Source organism: Dermacentor albipictus, chromosome 1, assembly GCF_038994185.2.
Source record: "Dermacentor albipictus isolate Rhodes 1998 colony chromosome 1, USDA_Dalb.pri_finalv2, whole genome shotgun sequence".
NCBI lineage: Eukaryota > Metazoa > Arthropoda > Arachnida > Ixodida > Ixodidae > Dermacentor > Dermacentor albipictus.
The window spans coordinates 163,382,742-163,408,169 of record NC_091821.1 but is presented as its reverse complement, the minus strand read 5'-3'; the positions used below and the strand labels follow the sequence as shown (position 1 = coordinate 163,408,169).

At 45.3% G+C, this 25,428-nt stretch overlaps 1 protein-coding gene across 1 annotated transcript in view; it reads left to right on the top strand.

The window, feature by feature from the left end:
* LOC135910482 (thyrotropin-releasing hormone receptor-like) overlaps nt 1-24,268 on the top strand; it is a 432,751-nt gene extending 408,483 nt beyond the window's left edge. Inside the window, exon 2 of the mRNA XM_065442524.2 lies at nt 21,644-24,268. Within this exon, the coding sequence (XP_065298596.2) occupies nt 21,644-22,045 (402 nt within the window). The 3' untranslated portion in view covers nt 22,046-24,268. The remainder of the gene's footprint in view (nt 1-21,643) is intronic.
* Nucleotides 24,269-25,428: the final 1,160 nt, after the last annotated feature.

Here is a 25,428-nt window from a genome sequence, read left to right as displayed (position 1 = left end):
TGTGCGCGTGTATGTGTGTGTGTGCGTGCGTGTGTATATGTGTATGTATACGCCTGTGCTTGTGCGTGCGTGTGTGCGCATGCATGTGTGTGTGCGTATGTGTGTGTCCGTGTATGTGTGTGTGTGCGTGTGTGTACGTGTGTGTGTGTGTGCGTGTGAGCGTGTATTTCAGCGTGGGCATCCGGTGACTCCTGCATTATTTTGAAGAATCTTCGAGCCCACACCGGGCCCGCATTTACACAGTGTTCGGACTCTAAAGCTATTTCCAACAGCAGGCCAGCCAATCGGGATGTCTGACATATCATTAGTGAAGACAGCTGACTGCTATCAAATCTCACTTGACAACAACAACAACAAAAAAAAGGTCTGTGAATTCGTCCGTCAATTCCTCCATTAGGGCGTGAACATACGCTTGGTTTATTCTTTCTGTCGTCAAACGCTACAGCTGCACTTGATGCGATGTCGAAGTGATAAATCATGATTTTACAAATCCATCTCATAGTGTGCAAGCAATGGAACAATTGTTTCGCTGAAAATGCTCACCATCCACCTTCTTGCTAAAGAAACGTTACATAACGCCAGTAGAGACGTGCCTACTATCCGTACCTCTAATGCTAATGCTGCATGGATGTCGTTGGGCGTGTCCAATATGCTTTCCTAAACACTTTTTAACTACGTTCCTCACCTATTAACATCGTCTTTTACGTTTACCAGCGTATGGCACCTAAAGAACTGGGCCCGTATTAAGAATACCTGTTACTCTAGAAGTGTCTGTAATCTGTAAGAGAAAATTTCAGCCAATCCTGATGCTGGAAATATTCTTAACGAATGCGGTCGGCCAAGTTCAATGACCAATTACGCAGAAAAACACTGTGAATTTGATTGAAATTAAAATTTCAGTTTCTTAACCTTATCGTTGACATGCAGTTCTGTCAAGCTTCGTATTCATTTCGCTGGGAGTTTATTTGCAAAATCATGGGAAAAAAAGTGGGCGCACACCGGCGCATCATCTAAGAAACTGCTTATGCTATAAATAAAGGTTTCATTCCAAAGCAGTCTCCAAAAGTGCATGTCGATAAATTTTGTGCCATCAGAGCAGTTGTTCCGGGTACGTACCAATGCAGCGCACGTCACCGCGAGACAAAGCCTCCTTCTGCGAACCGCCGCTGCCGTCAATGTGTTTGCTCGAGGCGTTCGGTAACGCGTTTCGCAAGTTGCCAGAACAAAGCCTTCGCGAGCCTGCGCTGCCCCTTGTCGATTTCAGTTATAAATATTTAAGCGCGGTCCCTTAAATACAACAAGCAACTCCGCATGTCTGAGATTCCATTAAAGCTCAGACTCGCACGATACCCATGCGCGTTATATGCACATATTAACCACCCCTGCTTGAGTTGCCGATTGCGCCGACGTTTTTTTTGCGCTCCGTATCTCCCTTCGCATTTGTCAGCCACCGCTCCTGAGATTAATTTGTGATTCGTGCAGGAGTGCGAAGTCCGCCTGGGGAAAATATCGCTGCGCAAGCATTACCCTGGCCACTTCTGAGAGGATGCTCAATCCAAATGGAGTTCTCTGATGCGAAATGGGTGGCTGGGCTTCGTTTTAACTGCTTTCTCTTCCGAGAATCGCCAAGCGCAGCAACCACTTCGAGCGTCACCCTCCTTTCGGCTCCGAGCCCGCACTGCGGAGATCCGTTAACCAAAATGCAAATTGCTCCTTCGTGGTGCCAAGTGATCGGCGCATGGCAGATAGCAGCTTGGCGCGATCCCATTTGCATTGCCGCAGTGAGAACGCGCCTCCATGTATCCGCACTCGTACAGCTTCCGCGCGCAGCAGAATGAAGGAAGCAGTCTCGCGAAAGAATACGAATTGACGGAAAGTTAAGAAAGCTGAGCAGCCGAAATCACAGCAGCGTCTTGAGAAAGGGAGAGCGCGCGGAAAGCTCGCGAGCCGCGAATGCACGCTCGCTGAGTCGGTGCTGCAGTGGGCGCACAATGAGGGGGCGCATTCAACCACGACTCTCGTGCGGTCAATAGTTGGGCTTTTTTCGCGGAAGGCGCGTTTTGTGTGTTTGTGTGTTCCAGTATTTTCTTTCCTTCCATCTTCCATTTTTTTTATTGCAGCTCTCGATTTGCAACAGAAGACGGACAGGTTTCCATATTAGTATTTTCCCAATTATTCCTTGTTTAGCGTGGTGAAATGCTTTTGTTTTTGTTGTTGTCGTTTCGTACTGTATTTCTGGGCAGAACACTTGCAAAGGAACTCCACGTGTGTGCTTGATGACAACGTCGATAAACATAGCATAAGAACGAGTGGCGGCAATATCTTCGACACAGTTTTCTTATCGAAAGGCGAGTTAAAGAACTTAAGCGCTGTGAGGTTACCCCGCCCCTTCCCCTTTCGAAGTAGGTGCCCACTTTCTTGCAGTGCACTGGCAGATGGGGAAAGGAAAGAAATAAGAGGAAGTGGGATAGCATGGCGAGATAGCTTGGATAAAATAGGTTGGAGAAAAGAAAAAGCTTAGTGTTTCAAATGCACATTGCGATCTTGTAGGCATTCGCAGAGGTGAAAGTGGTTTTCGGGAAATGCTGTGCTTTCAGAGGAAGCAGATGCGCGAGGAAATAATAGGCAGTGCCTTACTTCGGCATTTCAGACAGCAGCGGTTACTTCATACCATTCGCATGATAGACAAACGTGCTAGGCCATCCACCGTACAATGGCCGCCCACCGTGTCATCGGAAATGTGCCTTCCATTTCGTGTGTGTCCTATTTGCGACAAATGTATTTCAAATAATGTTCAGCGCTGCTAAGGAAAAAGAGCGAGACTTTTCAGTTTTATTATGGGGTTGAGATCTTCATTTCTTTCACTCCGAGGTATATGTACCGTGCTTAATGACCACAGTTCTTTCTTCCAAATTTTGCGCTTATTGTATCCGCCTTTCTTTAGTTGAGTGGAGAGAGTGGAGTCTGAATGGAAAATAAGTGTAATTGTGTGAAGGGTGGGAAGCCGTTCACGTGGTAAAGATAGACAGTGCATGAGAGAGCTTAGATGAGGTTGTCTGTATGTGTGTGGTGCATATATGTGACGGTGGCCTGCTCCGCATCACCATCAATTTAAGGGACTTGAGAGAGGTGCTCCGTAATGCTAGAGTATTTCTCCCGCACTTACCACTAAATCACCATTGAATTTTTTCACTTATTCCTTTTTGTTCTGGTAACGTTACCAATTCTACCTAACTTTGTAACCGATCACCATATTTCCTCTTTTCTTTTTTCCTTGCAAATATTTTAATTGCGCTATTTACAATATTCAACACAAAAATTAATTTTATGTATGGTTTTTTTCTACGAACAAGAGACCTAAAAATATTCGCATTAGCAAAAATGCATATAATCCATATTTATTCAATGATTTGGAAAAATGCTAATGATTTCAAGTCGGACTCATATGCTCCCAGTGGCAACGACCCATGAAAGCATTTCCAGTGGTCGAACAGCCATTTCACTTTTCGGCGCAGGTCCTGGCGCAGGCAAAAAGCCAATTTGGCGCAGCAGCAAGCAACATTGCGCAGGTTCCAACACACATGCGCTTACCATATACCATGCAAATTTTAGCTGATATAGTCGATATGTTGTGGAGACAGGTTTGCGCGAGGCTTACTCTGCAAGCGCGGTCAGGAAAGGACGCGATGCTCTCCCGCACCGCGACGCACAGAGGATGCTACAGCCGGGTTCATCTACACTGCGCAGAGAAGGCGTCACAAACAGTTCAACAAACGCGTATTTATTAAGCCAGGATGCAACACAGTGGAACAGTCACAGCTTGTGGGCAAAAGGCTCACCCCAAGACCGATCAAGTACGCACGCCTGCACTGAACATGACCTCATGCAACGTCATCATGCCATGTCATGCACATTAGGGAGTTTTCGAATAGGGGCTGCAAGAAAGAACGTCAGCGCCACTGCACAAGCGCGACACTCAAACAGGGTTTTGCGTCAACCAATATGGCGGCACGCATCGAAATGCCGCTTCTCGCGGTGTACTACATTCGACCTCATTCGCTGATACTACTCTTAACTATGCACCATGTGTGATTCTTATCGCAGCGGCTCTATTGCAAAGCTCGGCTATCACCCACAAACATCAAAAAAAGTTTCTTTTAATCCTAAAATGTGACCTCCTCCTTCGAGAAACTACGCGCTACCACCCAGACGGGTTCGATGAACAACTAAATAAAGCGCCAGCAAAACGGTACAGTGGCACTGCATTGTACTTCCATCAGAGAAAAATGCGCGACTGACAAACCGGGCGACTTCGGCCCATAGAGTTTCTCAGTATAGTGAGAAACGCAATGGAATTGAGGTTCTGCTTCCTTCTATGATGGTAATAGCGTGCTGTTGATTTTGATTTCAAGTTTTGCTAGCTGCAAAGCATCGACGGAAGGAGAGCTTCGCTCCTATACATGCTTTAGCGCAGGCTCGGGGCAATTTCGCGCTAAAATGCCGTTTTGGCGCAGGATGGCGCAAGGGCGCCCTCGGCGCACTTTGGTGCCTTTGGTGCAACTGTTCCACCACTGCATTTCAAAAAAGGCTTGAGGCTGCCGTTCAGTAACACTTCGTTGATGACACTGCAGCACATCAGACAAGGAAACGTGGCCTCCTGTGGGGCCGCGTACAGCATTAGCAGAGCTCCCTCTCGTTCACCGTCACTTTCACTGTTACAACCAGCTTTACGTACTTCCCCTGTCTCTACCACATCTCATCCTCCAGCGTCAAATATACCAGAGCATAAGAACAGAAACATGTCCACCGTGCACCGTTTTGTGCGAATACAAGACGTCACCTATAGTAGAATCCTTTCTTCTATCATTGTCGTAGTGCCAATTCTCAATACGAGACGAGCATAAAATAGTAACTGCACTTTACCCATATGCCACAATGTATACGCCTAGAGACTTGTTCAATTTTATGCTGCAAGTGTTTGGAATAGATTGCCACTTGCAATCAAACGGCCAGGAACTTCAAGTTATGACGTAAGCTTTTTTTACATAAATCAACAAGATATTCCCGAGTAACCTGCCGGTATGCTTATAAGTAGTTGTATACTCAATGTTCATGACCAATTACAAGTGCATCCTGAATGATTCACTTTTTATATATGTCATGTTTATTTATTTTTTTCTGTCTCAAAGTTTGTTCCTGTAGCCTAACTACAGATGAAGTTTGCTATGGACGGAAACTAGTCTCATGGCTATCGGTTCAATTATGAGCACGTTTTTCTATGCTCTGCTAATAAAGCCGATTTATTTATTTATTTATTTATTTATTTATTTATTTATTTATTTATTTATTTATTTATTTATTTATTGAATTGTACCGGTGAATTGAAAGGATTATTTATACCTACGACTTCTCGTACCGTACACCTTACAGAGGAAAAAGAAGAAGGAAAGATACAGGAAAAGACAGGGAAGCTACACAGCGTGTAAGCGTGCTGCTAATACCCTTAGCATAGGTGCAGAAATTCGCGTTTGTAAGGTACATTGTAACTACTATAAAATATAAAGTACATTGTTACCCTTGCAAAAGTTGAAAATCCAGAGATTACGCAGAACCTTCTATTTTCTGAAAGCAAATGTAACCTCTAAATGAAGTGTTAAATGTAGCGGTTATTTTTTATTTCACTCTATTTTTATAGCCAACCTAGGAAACTTAGAATGTCCCACTTCAAGATGTTTTGCATATCGAATTGGGCTGATATTGTCATGCCCGCCAGTTGACTGATTTGTTCTCACCTTAGATAGTTATACAGATGTTTAAATTGTGGGACTAAAGAAGAGACTTCCCTTGTCAATCCATTTCATTGAAACTTTGAAGAGAGCATGTAATTTGCTTGAATCGGTATTGTACCCTCACATGTTCTTCTTTCAGTTCCATAATTCAAACTTATACATAAGAATCTGTGCTGAGGAGAAATCAGGGGCAACTGCCAGGCATCACGATATTGACTCAGTTCGAGATGCAGAACATTTTCAAGCATGGCATTGTAATGGATGCTCTAGGTTAGCTATGAAAATATAGCGCAATCAAAATAAAAATATCTGTATAGATAGCTGAAGTAGCCCCTAAATTTAACAAATCCTTTTAGGTACGGTAGCATGCCCATCGTAATATGTGACGTTTTGGTTGCTGTGAAGTTGCTGTGAAGGGTTTAGTCTGTGCTGTCTTGTGCACCTTGTAGGTGCGGTATTCCACTCTGCTAAGGAGAGTGGGTGTGCTATAATGCGAAGTTGTCTCGCACCGTCGGTGCGGTCTTCTTTGTTTGACGGCCGAACTACCTTATCTGCGTCATCATTTCTAGTGATACCGCAATGACCTGGTAGCCATTGAAAGGAGATATCTTGGCCTTTTTCTCTCAAGTAATGGACAGTTTCCAATATTTCGCATGTGAGCTGATCGTGAGTTCCATGTCAGAGAAACGACTGCACACATTGCAAGGCCGGCCTTGAATCGCTGAAGGCTGCTCATTTTCGAGGACTTTTAGCATTTATGACCTGAAACGTGTCGCGGAGAGCCGCGAGCTCTGCAGCTGTAGACGTAGTAATAGGGCAAGTCTCGAACCACTCGGTTATTCTCATTGTTTGTAGAATTACAGCGCCACCGGAACTGGTTGATGTAGTTCATCCATCAGTATAGACGTGTGGGCAGTCGCTGTATTTCTTGTATAACAGAAGCAAGGTAAGTTGCTTGAGTGTTGATGACGGCAAGTTTGACTTTCTTCTGAAGTCTTCGAATTGAAAGGTTTACATGACTACGGCTCACACACCGTGGAGGAATTGACAGTGTTGGCGCAAGTGCGTAACCTGACCTGAGAGAGGCACGGTGCGCGAAGACGGTTGTACTGAATGTCATGTGCGGCTTTTCTACTGGAAGACGTGCGAGGTGGTGGGTAGGGATCCGAGCTGAGTGTCTTATGTGCGCAAACATTGTTTCAATCCTAATGTGTGTTCTAATGGTGTAATCTTGAGCGACTGCAATAACATCACTCGTTGACGCACTCTGCAGTAGACCAAGGCATACGTTGAGGGCTTGTGCTTGGATGCTTTATATTCAGGTTAGTTCTGCAGGTGTTGGAGATGAGCGGTAGGCTGTATCGCAGGAATCCAGTAAAGAGGACCGTGTACAGTTGTAGCCCAGATTGTATTTGCACTCCCAAGGTCTCTCCTGCTAGGAACCTAAACACATGGCAAATTACTGTCAGGCGTTTTCTCACATAATTCACATGAGGAGTCCATTATATCACGTATGGAGACATTGGTTTTCTGGTAAATGCCACCACTGCACACTTTTCACATGATATATGAAGTCCTTGTTCTCGAAGGTAGGATGGTGTTAGAGTGGCTACCTTCTGAAGGAGCGCGCGAAGCTACAGTTGCGCCCCACCCGACGTCCAAATACAAATGTCTTCTGTATAGATGGACCGCCTAACGGTGCATGGAAGGATGTTGGCGAGTCCAATGAGTGTTAGATTAAAGAGTGTTATGCCCAGTACTCCGCCCTGAGGCAACCTACGGTTACTGTAAGCTGGGAGGTTGGGCCACCCTCGGTAAGCATGAAAAAGGATCTCTTATGTAGATAGCTACTAATCCAGAAATAGACTTTGCCGCAAAGTCCTACTGCATCTAACGCGCTGAAAATCGCTTCGTGCGTTACGTTGTCGTATGCTCCTTTAACATCAAGAAACAAGGCCGCAGATAATCTTTTGCAGGAATTCTGGTGTTCGACGTACGTCACCAAGCCGATAACGTTGTCTATGGAGGAACGACCACGCCTGAAACCGGCCATTGCATCTGGATATACCTGGTAATGTTGGAGGTACCATTCTGGCCGGGCTAGAACCATCATCTCCATTAGTTTTCCGACGCAACTGGCAAGCGCATTTGGTCGGTAGGATGTAATGTCTACAGGCGACTTGCCAGGCTTGAGCAGTGGAATAAGGCGCCTGGTCTTCCATTCCTGGGGAACCATGCCTGTCTGCCATGAACTGTTGAACAAGAGCAGCAGCACTCTCCGAGCCTCTTCGCGAAGATTACATAGGGCACGGTAGGTTATACCGTCGGGTCCTGGTGATAATGAACGCTTGCACAAGGCAAGTGCATCTTCGAGTACGTCCATGGTGAAAGGATTTTCTATGCGGGGGGTCGCGTGAGATAGGTGAGTGGTCGAGCGTCGATATTCCAGCGGATCTATTTTCTCCAGCAATCCTCCTGCAGAAATCGTCAGCAACGTCAATCTCTCCGCATGGTTGGTGAAGGGCCAATGACTTGAAAAGGTGGCGCTGTTGAGGGCTTCCACGGAGACCACGAACAGTTCTACCTCTGTGAGACAAAGATTTTCGTGGATCCAAAGACTCGCGGAGTGATGTCCATCGTCGCGATGCAAGTTTGTCTATGCGACGCTGTATTTTCTTTTGAGTTCTTCTGGCCAACCTCAAGTCATGTACAGACTTTGTACGCCTGTACGCCTGTACAGGCGTATGGTGTACAGGTGTGCGCCTGTACGCCTGTACGCCTGAAAATCGCAGAACGAACCCAAATTCGCCAACTTTACAACAAATTAGAGGAAGTGGGAAGGCATACTATAGCTTTTGCATGCTGACAGACACTGTAGTGCCATTAAAGGCACCTTTCTGTTGCGTTAAAGAAATATCCTACAATAAACCTGCATATATACTCTTGCCTCATAGGCATCTCCAAAGCAGACTCATCATTCAAGGAATGCTGCATACGTTCAATAATTCTTTCTTTATGCGAAAGCATCAGATGGCCCATTGAACGAAAAGGCCGGCGTCTCTAGGAGAGAAACGGCACCTAACTTCCCATCGGCTGAGACGCACGTCACGTGGGCTACTCGACGGAGCAGAGCGGGCGAAAGGGGACACCTGTCCCGCGCTGGTGCGGTAGGTGTTGCGTGAGGGGAGAGGGCTTCACCGCGATGACACGTCGCTCTCGCTCTCTCAGCCCTCTGTTATACGCGCCTTCCGTGACCGCGCAAGCTCTCACCTGCATCCGAACTTCGCTCGGCAATCACTGTAAAGAAATTAATGCATAATAACATCAGAATAAATTCGGAAGGAAAAATGTTGATGGTAGTTCGTTTTGAACCTAAGACCCAACGCTCAGAGGCCAAGCGTCTTACCGACTGGCCTAAACCAGCGCCTCCTAGAAAGCAATCCTGCGCACTGTGCTTTATGACATCATGCTACTCGGACCGAAATTTCCATTGCAAAGCCCGGCGTGATGAATGCGGTGACGCCAAATCCCCTGGGTTTCCTCTGGAGCGTCCCCATTAGATGCTATGCCACTCAGGCGAGGTAGTATGACGTCACGGATCGAAGTACAGCGGCCTTGCGCTATCTGACGCGTTGGCCAAGCGTTTCAACGTGCTCGCATGACCGCGAGGAGTTCATAACTCGTAGGACTGTTCAGCGGTGTTCAACTGGACATTAATGCTTTCGCATTCACAACTCTAAGTGCTTAGATGTCCTCGCATTTTTCTTTACTTGATTTTCTTTGAGTTAGCCTTTTCATGTGTAGCACTATTGTTGTGTGTCTATTCTAGGCCGATCCTCCAGAATTGGTATGTGCCACTGTAACACCAGGAGCGCTATAACGTAAAACTATTCCAAAATTTTCTATTCCAGTTCTGCAATCAGCCAACTGCGATTGGTCAAAAACACTTTTGGACCACCCCCACTTCACCTTTCTGTCACGCGACGTCACGAAAACCGCGATAGCTCCCCATCTGATATGACGTGTACACACTGATCATGCATAATTTGACCAAACAAAGCAAAAATAGTTATTTCTGATTCGACGCCCTTTTGCGATTAGCCCTCGGCTATTGGTCAAAAGTTTTCGGGCTGCTCCCACTTCACCTGCCTGTCACGCGTCGTCACAAAACTTCAAAAGCCCACTGCGTCAAAGTGACGTGTACGCGATAAACATGCATTATATGCAGAACAAAACTAATCTTCTGAATAGCCGCAGGCTGCCCCGTTCCGAAAGGAATAAAAGATGGCTTCTGCCGATCGCTCAGGCACTGGCTACTCGCAGCTGCCGGAGATCATGGGTTTCTTTGCGTATAATAAGGCTTTTTGCATGGCCGTGTAAAGTTTTCGAGCACTTTCGGCATATTTACGACCTCTTTCGGCCAACTCTTCTTTCCTAAGGATTCGGTTTAGCGTCATGCTTAAGCTTCCGTTGCATGCCGCCGCGATTTTCGACCAGCCACTGCAAGCTAAGTAAGAGAGGACCAACCACAGACGCCGGCACCACCCTCTTCATCCGGTTTTCAATATTCAGTGCAGTGGCGCGGCCCCATAGAATCCCTCTCCACTTCAGCATGCTCCTCGCCTTTTGTGAGCCAATTAGATAAGAGAAGCCGCCCAATGCAGGCAATGTTATTCGTTTTTTTTTTCAAGCAAACAAAAGTGACCTCCTATGAACGAGGGGAGCATTTGATTGGTTTGTTCAGACAACCGTGGCGGTGACCACCCGATGTCTGTGTCGACAGTTACGCAAAATTGACGTCAGCAGATTGGAATAAAAACATATTGGAATAGTTTTACGTTATCCCGCCCCTGATATATGGAAATGTTTGATATTTGTTTATATGTTTTGTACTTCTGTGTGGATTTGCCTGTCATCACCATTTTTCCCCACGACAAGCATCATGCATCGTCTTGGTCCTTGTAACATCGTTGCGTATATGTCTCACACGGTAGCCTAATAACGGAATTATGGGGTTTTAGATTCCTAAACCCCTTTCTGATTGTGAAGCACGCCGTACTGAGGGACTCCGGAATAATTTGGAGCGCCTGGGGTTCTTTAACGTGCACCTAAATCTAAGTACATGGTTGTTCTCCCATTTCGACCCCATCGAAATGCGGCTGCCATGGCCGGGATTTTATCCCGCGTCCTCGTGCTAAGCAGCTCAACACCATAGCCACTAAGCAACCACGATGGCTACAAGGTAGCCTCATTTGATGTTTGCATTGCGGCACACTTTGTGAACACTGTAGTGCATAAACGTAAAATGGCATGCAATTGAGGCTGTGACCATTGCGGTGGGTAAACGTAAATATTTTATGATGTTGCATGCTGCAAAGGATGAAAAAGAGAAATCCCCGCCCCAGTGGCTTGACGGCCATAGTGTGGCGCTGCTAAGCTCGAGGTCAGGGGATAAAATGCCGGCCGTGGCGGCCGCATTTCAATAGAGGAAAAATACTAAAACGACCATGGTCCTGTGCATTCGGGGCACGTTAAAGATCCCCTGGTCGTAAAAACTCATCTGGAGTCCCCCGCCATGGCTTGCCTCATAATCAAATTGTTGTTTTGGCACTTAAAACCCCAGAATTCAATTCAGTTCAATGAAAGTAAACACAGTTGGAGCTGTAATAGGATTCATTACACAACGCCTGATTGAAGCTAACCTTCACGTGGTTTCCAGCGTACGAGTTGGATCAGCAAAATGTTGTAATTACGAATAACAGAGGTGCACTTCACTGTGACTACACCTTTTACGTCAGGCTACATAGGTTGTATAAGCCAGTTTGTTGGCACTTACTTGCGGCACGCATAAATCTTCTTATATACATCCAGGCTGTGACACCAACCGTCCGGGCTGCAGGCAGCACCCACGCCAAACCCGCGAGGTTAGGCCAAAGAAAGTTGGCTTCAAAAAGCCATTACGGGCCACCTGTCCAACTTGATTCTGCAATAATGTGCTGTCAAGTTTATTGCCGAATCACCTTTCTTAAAGCGTGCCATTAGTTACAAGATGGTCAACAGCCTCTTTCTGAAAGCATATGCTTGCATTAAAATTACTGAACTGTAATCGTGTCATGAACACCAACTGAAGTGCTGAATTCTCTCGAAGCGCTATATTGTACTAGCGGTGAAGTGTAAAATTCGTGTGTGTGTAAGGCTCTAAGGCGAGCGCAGTGACTCCTCGTGTGTCAATACTTTTTTTTTTGCACGAGCGGTTTGTGCTTACACTGAGCCCAACGTTGCAACATAATGGCATGTGGGTACGTAGAAAGCGCAGGCAACAATTTCGGTTTCTTTTTTTTTTTACAGTTTATCGCATGGCCAGTAAGCCACATTAAAGCAGCGTAAAGCGGCACTTCATTTATTACGTTGCTTTAGTTTAAAGGAGTACTGACACAAAAGAATCCACATGGTTTTTTCTGCTTTAATAAGTAGTTAATGACCCAGTAATGATGGCACGAAACCTCATTTACTTCAGAGCGCGACAGGTAATTATTTGCAGTCTTTTTTGTAGCGACCAGTCGTAGTTTCGGTTCCAGAGAGCAACGAGACGGGACAAACGGGAGTGTAAACGAAGTGGCCACGTGTTCGCAAAAAGCCATGACGTATGCTCTGACGCGCAGCCAGCATGCGCGACCAACTGCTGAATATTGTCGTGCGACTGCCGCATCGGTCGGACGACCACAGCCAATGAGAGCGCCGGTAGCGGGAACGTCATGGCCACGTGGTAGACCCGGCGGGGCGGGGCAGGCGAGCGGGCACCTCGCCGCTCCGATCATGTCTGTTTCTTTTTCCTCTCCCTGGTCGAAACGCGGGCCTCTTTCGCCGCTGACGGCGGCACATAAATGGGTTACAATTTGTTTCTGACATGAAATAACTTCTAGAATAAAGTGACCTCGAAAGAGTGCGAGTTATAAAACGTGCGAAATAGTAAATCGTTGGCGTGATTTCTACTCGGACACGGTAAGCGCAGACGCGCCAGCAATCGTCTGTGTACGAAGCGGCTCGCCTGACTGGCCTGTTTACTCATCGCTGCTAACGGCACCGGGAAAACTAACCGTATTTTCACTTAAGAGAAACATAAATGTTCAGGCATTTATTGTGCTGACGAATTTAGGCGCTTTATTACGAGTTGCGGACGCATCGCAAGGACCCTCGACCCCGGATAGACGGCAGGCGAGCTAGGCCTACATCGTCTCCCAGCGATCGCAAGCTCGCTTGGCATGCTCCTTCGCTTCTGTCGGCGCCAATGAAATCAAATGTGCTGCAATTTAAGCGTAACATAACTGTGTACACGTTGTGCCGACTAATATATATGCGCTTCGTTATACGAGCTGCAAGCGATCGTGTCACAAGCGCAGCCGGTGTCGGATTCGATGGCCCAGCGAGCTATGCCAGCCGGCTCTTGGCCATCGGCGGCTGTCAACGGATCCGATACTGCTAACGCGGCCTTGGGAAAACACGTCTACAGTGCTCGCATAGACGTGTTTATATTATATAGTCATCGTTTGTTTCAAACAAGATAGCTGTGCAAACACGGTTGCTTTCACTTCCTGTTCGAGGTATACGCAGCATTCCGAACTTCCACGCAGGGGCGCCGCTTCTGGGGCTGCCGCTCGTTTATTCGTACCATGTGTCCCGAATCGCCGCATGCGGCAAGTCGCACACGACGCGCCGTACTACAGATCGCACGGAAAATCGCGCCATGCGTCTCGCGCTTTAGACGTGGACAATCACTTAGCGGCTCAGATATTGCGGCCGGCGATCGCGAGGACGAACCTCAACAAAACCTTCGCATCGGCCACAATCAATGGTAAGGCACAACAAATCGGCGTTAAACGTTGTGGCAGCGCAGTCAAGCTGATAGTGTGGGAAATATCCCGACGGACACGACAAAAACTTCAGTTGCAGGTACACGGAGAGCGTCCCACTACAAGTACAACAGCTAGAACAAGAAACAACAGAGGAGAAGAGCACATGTAAGCCGCATGGTAGCCAACGAAAATTCGTGACGTAGCCACATGACATAGCGTTTTCTTGGCTATTTACAATCCCGGTTGATGTCAATGTCGCGAGGTGCTCTGTTTTGCGGTTGGCTGCGCACACGTACTTTAAAATTGATTTTAAATATGTTCTAAGCGATATTCGCCGCTGATATTTTATTGACGATGCGTGTGTGACCAACTAAATCGATCTCACAAGTTATCTCGACTTCAAATTTTTGTGTCAGTGCTCCTTTAAAGTGTTTGTGGAAACATATATATGCCTGCACAATATACAGTACATCGGTTAATAATAATGAGCGTAGTTTACCATGCCCGAATTGAGCAGAGGCTATGATGAACAATGTAGTGGGAGGCCGCAACCTAATTTTTACTCTTCAGGTTTTATGACGCGCACATTAACATAGGCAAACGTGCGTTTTTCGCCTTCCGGGCCCATCGGAATACCACGAACGCTCACCCTCCTTAAATGCGGCCACCACGGTCGGCAATTGCTTTAACCATCTCTTCTTTCTAGCGGAGACACTCAGACCCCGCCAAAACAATATTAGCTTCCAATCGCACCCCACGCTTCCACGAGGAGACACTCGAGGTACAAGGCACGCACCGCAACAATGTGTGCAAAAACATACATACATACATACATACATACATACATACATACATACATACATACATACATACATACATACATACATACATACATACATACATACATACATACATACATACATACATACATACATACATACATACATACATACATACATACATACATACATACATACATACATACATACATACATACATACATACATACATACATACATACATACATACATACATACATACATACATACATACATACATACATACATACATACATACATACATACATACATACATACATACATACATACATACATACATACATACATACATACATACATACATACATACATACATACATACATACATACATACATACATACATACATACATACATACATACATACATACATACATACATACATACATACATACATACATACATACATACATACATACATACATACATACATACATACATACATACATACATACATACATACATACATACATACATACATACATACATACATACATACATACATAAACACAATCAATATTGTGGCGCTTATGTCGTGTCGATGCACGGAAGAAGGGCGGGAAGAAATGATGTGGACAGAACAGACGCTCTATGGGGAACCAGCGCTGGCCAGGAGGCGCTACGACATTTTTCATGCGTTACTAAAATATGCTGAAACCGTCCGATAGGGAGGCTACGAAGATGGCACGACATATTTAGCGATAAGAAACGTGCGCCTGTATCAATGCTTGTCTAGCCCGATGCGGCCAGCCAAGTTCTGTCCATGGCCATGCGCGCTGCTTAGAGCGCATGCGCTGCTACGTCCTAGCACGTCGGTTCCCTGCCGTTTGAGGAGCCGTGAAAAGTGTGACTCAAGACAATCGGTGAATTTGCTGACACGAAATCACTGCGTGTGCTACTGGAAACTGTGTCTACCGCTCGCTAGGCTGTGTGTTACGGCGCTGCTGTCGGCACGCGAAGCTTCAGCGCTGGTTGCCCATAGACCGTTTTTTCGTAGGCGCCGCCATATTGTGAACGCAGTGGCGCCGCCTATGAGCAGCGCCATACTGGCTTGGGTGAAAGCGGTCTTTTGCATGGCAGGTATACGCTCGGCGGTAGGTTCTGGCGTTTGTTTTCGCGTTCGTGCGGTCTGTTTAGTATGACGTCCGTCTTCTACGTGGTAAACGGTTCTGTGAGACGTGCTGAAGTGGTTTAAGGCGTCATGGCCAGAATTTCTGCTGGCGTTGAGGTGAACGGAACACGCAGCGCGATGTGTGCGCGCATATTTGAGCCTACAATCAACCTCGGATATCAATTGTGCATTTCTGAATGTTCCAATCACTAATGTGACCTTATTGCAGTATTATCCTCTATTTCTAAGCTGTGGTTTAGGAGCCATGAAACATACGCGACGATCGTAACAGCGTGGGTAGCGTTCTCCTACGATAGGAGCTGTGCTGTTATACTTTGACAAGCGTTCAAACTGTTCGCTGCAGGTTACATTGCGTGACTACTTGGTTGGAAGGATGATGTTTACACCCATGAATAAAATAGTTTTGGGTAGTAATAGCAGCATACCTTAAAGTCTGAATTAAGCTTGGTCCAGCAAAGCGATCGTTTACGAACTGCGCGAGCGTCCTAAGCAGTAGTAGGTGCTGGATTACAGATACCTTTGTTCTATATAGCGCATGGTCCAAGCATACGGCATCAACGGTTATATATTTATAAACGTTGTGCGGCGTTAGCCCGTTTTCTCTTGCTTTTTAGAGAAAGAGGATGATAACCAATTTTTTTTTCGGTTGTGTTCGTTCTCTACGACGCACTCACACGTATTACAAAAATTTTGCGCTCAAAAATAGCCACCGAATTCTTTTTATGTGAACCCTCTCATATATGGCTGTATACAGACCAAAAAGGCAATGCCCTATCACACAGCTTGTATATGTATCGTGCTGGCTCACCAACCGCAGTGATCGCTGTGTTGAGCAGCGCCATGGGCCCCATGCAGCAAGGCTAGCGTAGACATATGGTAATTTCAAGCATACTAGACTTGAAAAGCACGAGAATGATGGTGGTGTATCACAAATATTTGATAGAGCCTACCGCTTAGATGTTTCGTGGCTACCTTAAGTTGGCCGTGCACGAGAATGCGCTCTTATGTTTTATGTTTTACTCCCTACGCCAATCGATCAGACAGTGAGCTGATTTACCATTTAATGCTGGTAATACAGAGAGGCCGGTTTTTATTGTTGAATTAAAATCGATACAAGCAAAAAGTAAGCAACACATGCACGCACCGCGACTGATTATGCGCGTCACATTTTTGCGCCCTCAAGACATATTTCTGCCTACAGCAGTTACCGATGCACTGAAAGGCTTCCCTGATTACCTTATATGAACGGACATTGCGTAAATTTCACAAAGTAAGATCTAAAACATCTCGAAATCGTTCCGCAGCACGCGACAGCAATACTTCTAAGCAGCGCCGCGCCGGATCGCCCCAGCCAGAGAGGAGGAAAGGCCCTCCGCGCGCCCTATCCTACTCGCCCGATGAAACGGTCTATAGAGTTCAGCTTAAGACGTTTAGTTTTCTTGACAGATGACAAGATTAGGGTGTCACGTATAACTTACGCGAGCTAAGTGGCGTTAACCACTTCAGTATACAGTTCCAATTCGTTCTTTGACAGAACTTTTGGTCTTTCGTCGCAACAACAGGGAATGAATGCTATTAAAGCTGCGTTTCTGGTGTGTCTCGCATTCAAACTAGCCAAAATCTTCCTCGCACTCGCTAAAAAACAGCAAAAACGGGTTCTATTAAATTCTTATGTTCTAATATTTGGAGGAACAGTTCAATTCTATTTTCATGTGGCACTTCTTACTTTCTTCAATGTTACTGCTTGAAAAAGACTTGCGGTGCTTTAGTGGCACTATTCTCACATTTCTCTACTTCATTTGGGGTAGCATTTGCAAAGGTTTCGGTTCTTGAATGGGTCATTCCACGCCAAGTGTAGCTGCCGTGTCACTCGACCATCTCAGATTTTCTTTTAAAACAATCATGGCAATTTACTGCCTTGCTCACAGTCATTTTGCAGTATATTTTTTATCAGAGAAAATTTCTGGGCACCTGAATTTTAAAGTTTGGTCAATTAGGGGAAACAGTTCTGCATGAAAATTATTAAAATTTGTTTTAGTGTGTAACGCTGCACAAGTTAACCCGTTGCAGCTACAAAGGTTTGTTACTAATATATACTGCTGTTTATTGGTAACTTCGGTGGCATAAGGTCTTTTAAGACCCTCAAAAATTTTCACAAACATTTGGCAAAGCGACCACCTTTTATTAACAAAATTATGAAGATTTCTCCATTATGATTTTTTGATTTCAATGCCCAAGAGCAATAGTTTACAGCAAACGTTTCTTACCCCAATACATAGTACTGATTTTCTGTAAAAAGGTGACAAAGAAAGAAACAACCGAGGACACGTAAGCACTTCTTATGAGTTCCGAATGCAAAAGTATTAATATCTATTTGAACGCCGCTGAGTGGGCCTTCGAGTTATGAACTCCTAGAGGGCAAGCGAGTGCGTTCAGGCACTTGGTCAACGCCTGCTAGATAGCACAAGGCCGGTGCAGTTCGATCCGTGGCGTCATGCTACCTTGCCCGACTGCCACAGCTTCTGTGGCAGTCGGGTAAGGTAGAATGACAGTGTTTTCATCACGCTGGGCTTGGCAATAGAAACTTTGGTCCAAGTAGCAGGAGGTCAAAAAGTAGCGTGCACAGGCCCGCTATCTGGGAGGCGCTTGTTGGTGGGAGCCCAGTGGGTAAGACACACGGCCTCTGAGCGTAGGGTCGTAGGTTCGAAACTCACTACCGCCAACGTTTCGGTGCGAAAGCATCCAATGTCCCATTGAGCGAAAAGCCGGCGTCTGTAGCCACGAATGGGTGCCGCAATTCCCATTTGGTGCAACGCCACGTCACGTGCTCGCCTCGACGAAGCAGAGCAGACCTGCTGCCGGGCTGGCACGCCAGAGTGAGGAGAGTGGGCATCGCCGCGAAGCCACGTGACCCTCGCTCTCTGAAGCCTCCTGTCCGCGCGTTCCTTGACCGCGCAAGCTCTCGCCTACGTTCCAACTTTACCTCGGCAGTCGCTATCAAGAAATTAATGTATTAAAAAACAGAATAAATGAGAAAGGAAAAACGTTTGGCGGTAGGGAGTTACGAAGCTACGACCCCGCGCTCAGAAGCCGAGTGTCTCACCCAGTGTGCTAAACCAGCCCCTCCCAGCTAGTGGAGCTGTGCACTCTGTGTTATGACCATCGTGCCATCTGCACCGAAATTTCCAGCTTTGACCTGGGGCACGCCTGAGACAGCCGGTGTACGAGATGCGCTGTTATTAGCCCCCACAAACTGTTGACGAGTATTAAGGAAGTTACGCACCGAATTTAGTAGAAGGGGGTTAAGGTTTAAATGTGAGAGCTTCAGCAGAAAGTGTTAGTAAGCAACTTTGTCCAAAGCTTTTTCAAAATCTAAAAAGAGTGCGTCGACAGGTACATTAACGGCTGAGCTCGTGCTGATATCGTGAATGAATAGGACTAATTGGGTAGAGCACGAACGATCTTTTGGGAGCCTTATTTGCAGGGGTGAAAAAATTTACAGAAAATAGAAATTTCATTATTTGTGAATAAATTATGTGGCCCATTATTTTTGAAAGGACATTTGTTATGAATACAGCACGGTAGCCTTTTCGCGATAATTTGGGGCCGTTCTTGTGAGTTTTAATGCTTTCGCATTCACACCTCATAGAAAATGCTTAGGTGTCCTGGGATCTTCTTTTACATTCTGTAATATTGTGTTTTCAATATACGATACAGAATACCTTCAGAGACTGTGCTTTTGGCGCAATATGATGCGACGATAGTGACCTGAAATATTTGAAATAGGTCGTCGATAAATTTATTTTCTCTCTTCTTTTTTTCTTTCTTTGCAGCTTGTGAATAGATGATGCTCTATTTGGAATTATTAGCGATACCACATGGTTTCCCTGTGCTTGACGCGCTTAAACCTGTAAAAAGTGCGCAAATCACTTCTGTTCTGAGTGGTTCACAAACCGATGGCCTGATGTGATACGTTTTACTGAATAATTAGCTTAAAATTCAAAACATGTTTTTATATTTAGAACAGACGTCAGATCTTGTTCTGGTTCAAGCAGTCCCAATTTTAGGTACACAAATGCTTAAAGGCTAAAATAAAGGTATATAAAACATTGCATTCGGCGCACAAACTATACTGGGGTACTTGTGGCACCCTGTAACACAGCTCAGAAATAATGTAAAATACCCTGCTTTTATCAATTAGGACAACGCGTTGCTTCAGCGCATTATCGTGTTATGCATTTCTCTCTTCCGTCATTGGAGACAACTGTGATTAAACGCCAATGGTCGGCTGATCTCTGCACTTTCTTGCCGGGCCACATTTGGCGCACTATGAACACTGTATCAGTTCCGCATTCGTTGGAACGCACTCAACCCGTGCTATTCAAGAATACAAACACGGAGCCAATTCAGAAGTATCAAATTGTATTCCTGTTTTTCCGAAGTACTAAGACTGTGTCAGCAGTACGCGAGCTCTTCCTCGAACATCTAATCATTCACTCACTCACTTGCTACACAATACGGCCGCACGTGCCCTGCAGCGGAAAACATGAAACAACTGGGAAGCTGGTTTGTTGAAGTTACAGCGTTGAATTGTACGTCTTGGGGTGAAGTTCCGGATTGAAACTTGCGATTTTGCTTCAGTCCAGGCACTAATATTAATAAAGGAGTTGTTTCCTGCTCTTGCAAGTCTTCTCTCGAAGCGAAGCGGGCGCATCATTACGAAAGCGCTTTGAGAAAGCGCAGACAAACTAGGTCAACTTGGCAATTATGGGACCAATTCACAATGCTTTATGTTCATAAGCCGTGGTGGTCGCATTCGCTAATGATATGTCCGACGTCACAATTGGTCAAAATATGCTCTTACTAACAGTTTTAGCGTAAGACGGTTTTTCTGAATACGGGTCCGTGGTCGTGACCCGTCATTCGCAAATATCAATCGGAAAAAAATAGCGGAGGCGATTACAAGCGGAAGGAAGCGTCCCACTTTATAAAGCTGCCAACCTGCAAGCATTCCTTGAAAAGTGCTTTAGGAGCTCTTTCTCCTTGCAAGCCTTTAGTTACCCATTTTCTATGTTCACCAAGAAATATAAAATGTTGCTAAGTACATCGGTTAATACCTCATATAACATATATAACACATATAACATTGTCTGAGATTGTCCACCGTCAATCGCAAACAATGCTAGACATAGGCCATTAATTTTGTAAGCCTCTCCGGCAATATAGGTAAGTGGGCTAGTTGATTGACATTTATCTTGATAATACCTATCTTACATCTGTCTTCCGTCTTTTCATTGAGCTTTGAAGAGTTTTCATGAATAAATGATACTTGCAGGTAGAAGGTCAATGTCTCAATGGGAGCATTCCCGTCCCCGTTGCGACATAAATGGTCTTACTGAAGGACTGGTGAAATTTTTAAAGCCGCATTAGGGGTCTTTCGAGTGATAGTCTATGCTTCCTTCCGTTGTCGAGTGCATGTCGCTTCTACGCAGCAGCAGTAGCATATCGCACGAAACGCTGTTATGCCGGACCATAAACATTCCGCTTCATTAAGTACCGTTCAGTAGCACATGTGGGAGCATGTGACGTGGACTACCCTAAGTACATGTAGACAAGTTTACTGCAGTGAAGATCAACGAGTATGCAACTTCACATACAATTCACGTATAGATAGCCAAAGCAACAACTTTTGCATTGACGCCGTTTGTTTGGGCAGTGAACACTAATTTCTTGCGCCTGGACCATCAAATAAGGATAAGGAACAGAGTAAGAAATTCAGAGGTGTGAATATCATGGTATCAATGCATTATTGCAAGAAAATCATTTGTAGCATCCCCGATTGTTATGTGCTATTAAGCTTGAATTTGTGCAGAAAAGCAACTGAACTGATGCAGTTGATGATAAGGTTAGTGAATAACCTTAGTCTGACACTGTGCTGTCTTGCCCCTATTCTAACCCTGATGACAATCTTTTTTTTTTGTAGTGCCCGGATGACGTATTTGTGCATGTTTTTTTTTCCTCTACGGCGCAGGTCGTAAAGATGCTGTTCGTGGTGGTGGCCGTGTTTGCGACTCTCTGGCTGCCATACCGGGTGCTCTTGGTTTACAACTCGTTCGCCGAGAAACGCTACATGGAGCTGTGGTACCTCATGTTCTGCAAGACCATGATATTCATCAACAGCGCCATCAACCCAATCCTGTACAACGCCATGTCCATCAAGTTTCGGCGCGCCTTCAAGCGCATGCTCAGCTGTGGCGCCGCCCGCGGCTCTCGAGACAGCCGCGGCGGCACCGAACGCACCGTGGCAGGAACCTACTCGAGCGTCGTGGGAGGTGGCTCAGTGCGCCTCAACCGCAGCACTTTCGTCGCGCCAGCTGGCAAGGGCAGCACAAGCAAGAACGCGCTGGTCGACACCAGTCACCAGCTGGTGTAAAAGGCGTGGTCTGGCAATAGCCGCTGCGTCAGCTTCTCGGAGACGCACAGCAGCCGCCGTTGGCCTGTGTTTCATTGTGGGCTCTTGCCCGATTGTGTTGGCTGCAGGTTAATTGCAGGCCCCACAAAAGCCATTCCACCATACACCACTGAATAGAGTCAGGACAGCGACCGAGGATGGATTAACTACTCAGTCATTTCCAGACGAAATAGTTGGGGCGACGCAAGGAACCGGGAATCAAGGCTCCGTGTTTCTCCAGCACAAGTGTAACGTGTGTTTGTGTGCGCGCGAGTGTCTGGCTACCAACCCAGCTCCAGAACAACGGGTAGTTTGAGCTTTAAGGAGTGTGTTCACACAGGACCTAACATTCGTACGTTGCTCCTGTTAATGCGCAGGGATCAGGAATGCCATTTACTTTGCTGCGCATTGTTTCTTGGAAACCGTATGGGGAGAATTCATGAAACAGGGAATGTGATTATGAGCTAATCGGTGCAAAGCGCGCCTAACGAGAGCAGAATCATGTAAGTGAACCTTTAGCTATGTATTTATCTTCATTGTTTGCTTCTCCTGTGACATCAAACGCTTCGTGTACCCAACACCCACCGTGGGCGCCAAGTACGACCAACAAGCATTGTGTCGTGAATGTCACCTGCTGCACCACGTCGCACTGATCCCCCACACCCTCATTCAAACCCCAATGTTAAAGAAAACGCTCAGGCACATGTACAGAAATGAAGTTACTGTGAAGAGGCAGACAGACAGAGAGAGAGAGGAATCAGGGGTATGTAGGCTGATAGAATATGGTACGCTTAGCCCCGTATATGTCATGCAGCAGGAGTGTGAAAAAAATTTTTTTATATACCATTCCATACAATCAGCAGATAGTTGCACTGGCACATGGTCGTACATGGGCCAGCGACGTGATATCTGTAGCTGCCACTGGTTAGAATGGCCGACAGGCACAGCAATATGTGCTTGAGTTTCCGTGTTTTCGAAACACCCTTCCCAAGTCATCCTTCCGAGTTGCAGATACCCAATGTGGACGCCACCAGTGCTTCAGCTCTGCAAGCGATGACATTGCTCAGAATTTGCCTCAAAAACTGTGTGTCGTCCGCAGACTTATCTGTCGGATGCGTCAAATTGTGGGTGAATATTTTTCGCGAGTAGCCACTCCTGCTCATCCTCATTTTACTTTTGTGCGTTGAAGTAAAATACCGCTTGTGTGCAGTATATGACAGCTACTTGTGCGCACGCTGCTCAAGATGCAGGAAATCACTAAGGGAACTGCTTGTTAATGCGCTTGCCGTCATTTTATTCTCCCAGGTATCACGCACTGGATGTTTCTTAGATAGTTGTCTATTCACTGTAAGATGTGTGTGTATCATTAACCATATTAAAAACATGTTTAACGCAGCGATTTATGTGGATTTGCTAAAACTTCACATTACTGTGTCTGTTACAATAACTTGTCATTTTGAAGCAAAAAAATGCAAGGTCCACTTCCGTTATAATTTCAGTCACATGCTTCTGTGTCACTATCTGTGTTTTACCAGGGACAGCAACCCGAATCCTGCTAAAGGATATGCCAAGAGGTAAAAAAAAAATTTTGTTTGGTATATATGCCCCAAATGTTATGCGCGCTTTTGAATCCAGCATGCTCCTATGGCACCAAAACAGTGGGCACCTCACATGAAAAAGTGCTCAGTAATCTTGAATGACAGGGTAAATGAGAATGTCCAACCTTGAGTTTAATTGCAGCGCTCTCAAATCTGTTCATCTATTTCTTTTATTTTAAAAGTTTCTCTTTCCGTGTAGATAGGATGCTTCGCATGCGTGCATGAAATAACTTGCTGGAGTGCGCAGATATTTTCTACATGTATCCCGTAGTGTTTGTGAGCTGCTACGTGTTTCCAAAGGTCAGTGTTCTGTGAAAGATATCAGTGGCATTGTTGAACCACTCTGTCAACTTGTTATGTGCTTTTGAACATATTCTTGGTGTTGTGGCGACGATGAATTGATGATGTAGAGGATACCTTCACTGACACACTGACACTGGCACACGTTTCTGAGACATATTGTTGCCATCAGGTGGCGTATTTACAACTGAAGAAGAGCTCGTGACAGCGCTCACTAATAGTTTTTGCCATGTATTTGCGTCTTGCATGTAGGTGCTTCGTAATCTCTTCCTGTGCGAGAGTTAAGTGTATAGGTGTATACGCACACACACACCACACACACACCACACACACACACACACACACACACACATATATATATATATATATATACATATATATACATAATATAACCTGTTGTTGTACCCCATGTATATATCGAACACTTACACACACCCGCATTTTATGGTGCAAAAATAGAATAAGCAAGCTTTAGACAGCCGTTCGACTTTCTCTCCGAGACAAATATAAAAAGAACATTCAACAACTCCGCAACTTTAGCAAAGACAATTATTCTATATAGCTACTTAAGTACATGCGTTTGCTTTAGAAAGTCTTTAACGACACAAAGCAAAATTTGTGTATAGGGTAACGTTCTGTCTCTAGATATAACCTTCTCGATCTATGTCGAGCAGTGTAGGAGAAATTATGGCAGTATTTTATTATCCCAGGAAATTTAAAAAGTAGGGGTCCTTTTTTATCGTTAGGAAACTTGTTGCCCTACATATCTCTTCCCGTATCAAGAATCTCACATAGGCTGGACACAGTCTTTTCTAATGACTGCCTTTCAAAACATCCGACATTTTTTCCATAGAAAAAAGCATTGAACCTAATAACTGACAGCGTAATTGTCTGCGCGCCAGATGTTTTCAAGATTGTAGTGGTTCAAGAACACAAACGTACCTGTTATATTCCAAAAGCATGGAAGTACACCTTCAAATGCAAGTACTTATCAAACTTAGTCACTGATATATTTTGTAATTCTGAATATTTATATGGCTAGGAGGCACCGACAAAAAATGTTCCAACAACTCTAACTTCGTAAGTCTGAAATTGACCGGCGGAGCTTGCAGTAGAGCACAATCAAAACAATCTGACACAGCTGTGCCGGGCTATCGTGATTGACTGTTTTGCTAAATGTCGCAAATCACCATGTAAGACATAACAGGACTTGTTATTACTTGTCGTGTACCGCATGTCGTGTTTTAGTGAAATGTGTTTCCCTGAAAGAACCGATTTGTCATATCTGTCCACTGTCTTTGAAAAATGGCTTTTCCTTCAAATTGTTGTCTGCGAGTTGCTAATGCCGCTTATGGTATAAATGTCGCACCTCAGGAGAGCAAAACTTTATTCAATAATTGTTGAATAACGGCGGCTTCCTAAAGTGTAAAAGATGCTTGTGGCTGTGACGGAAATGCGCCACAATAG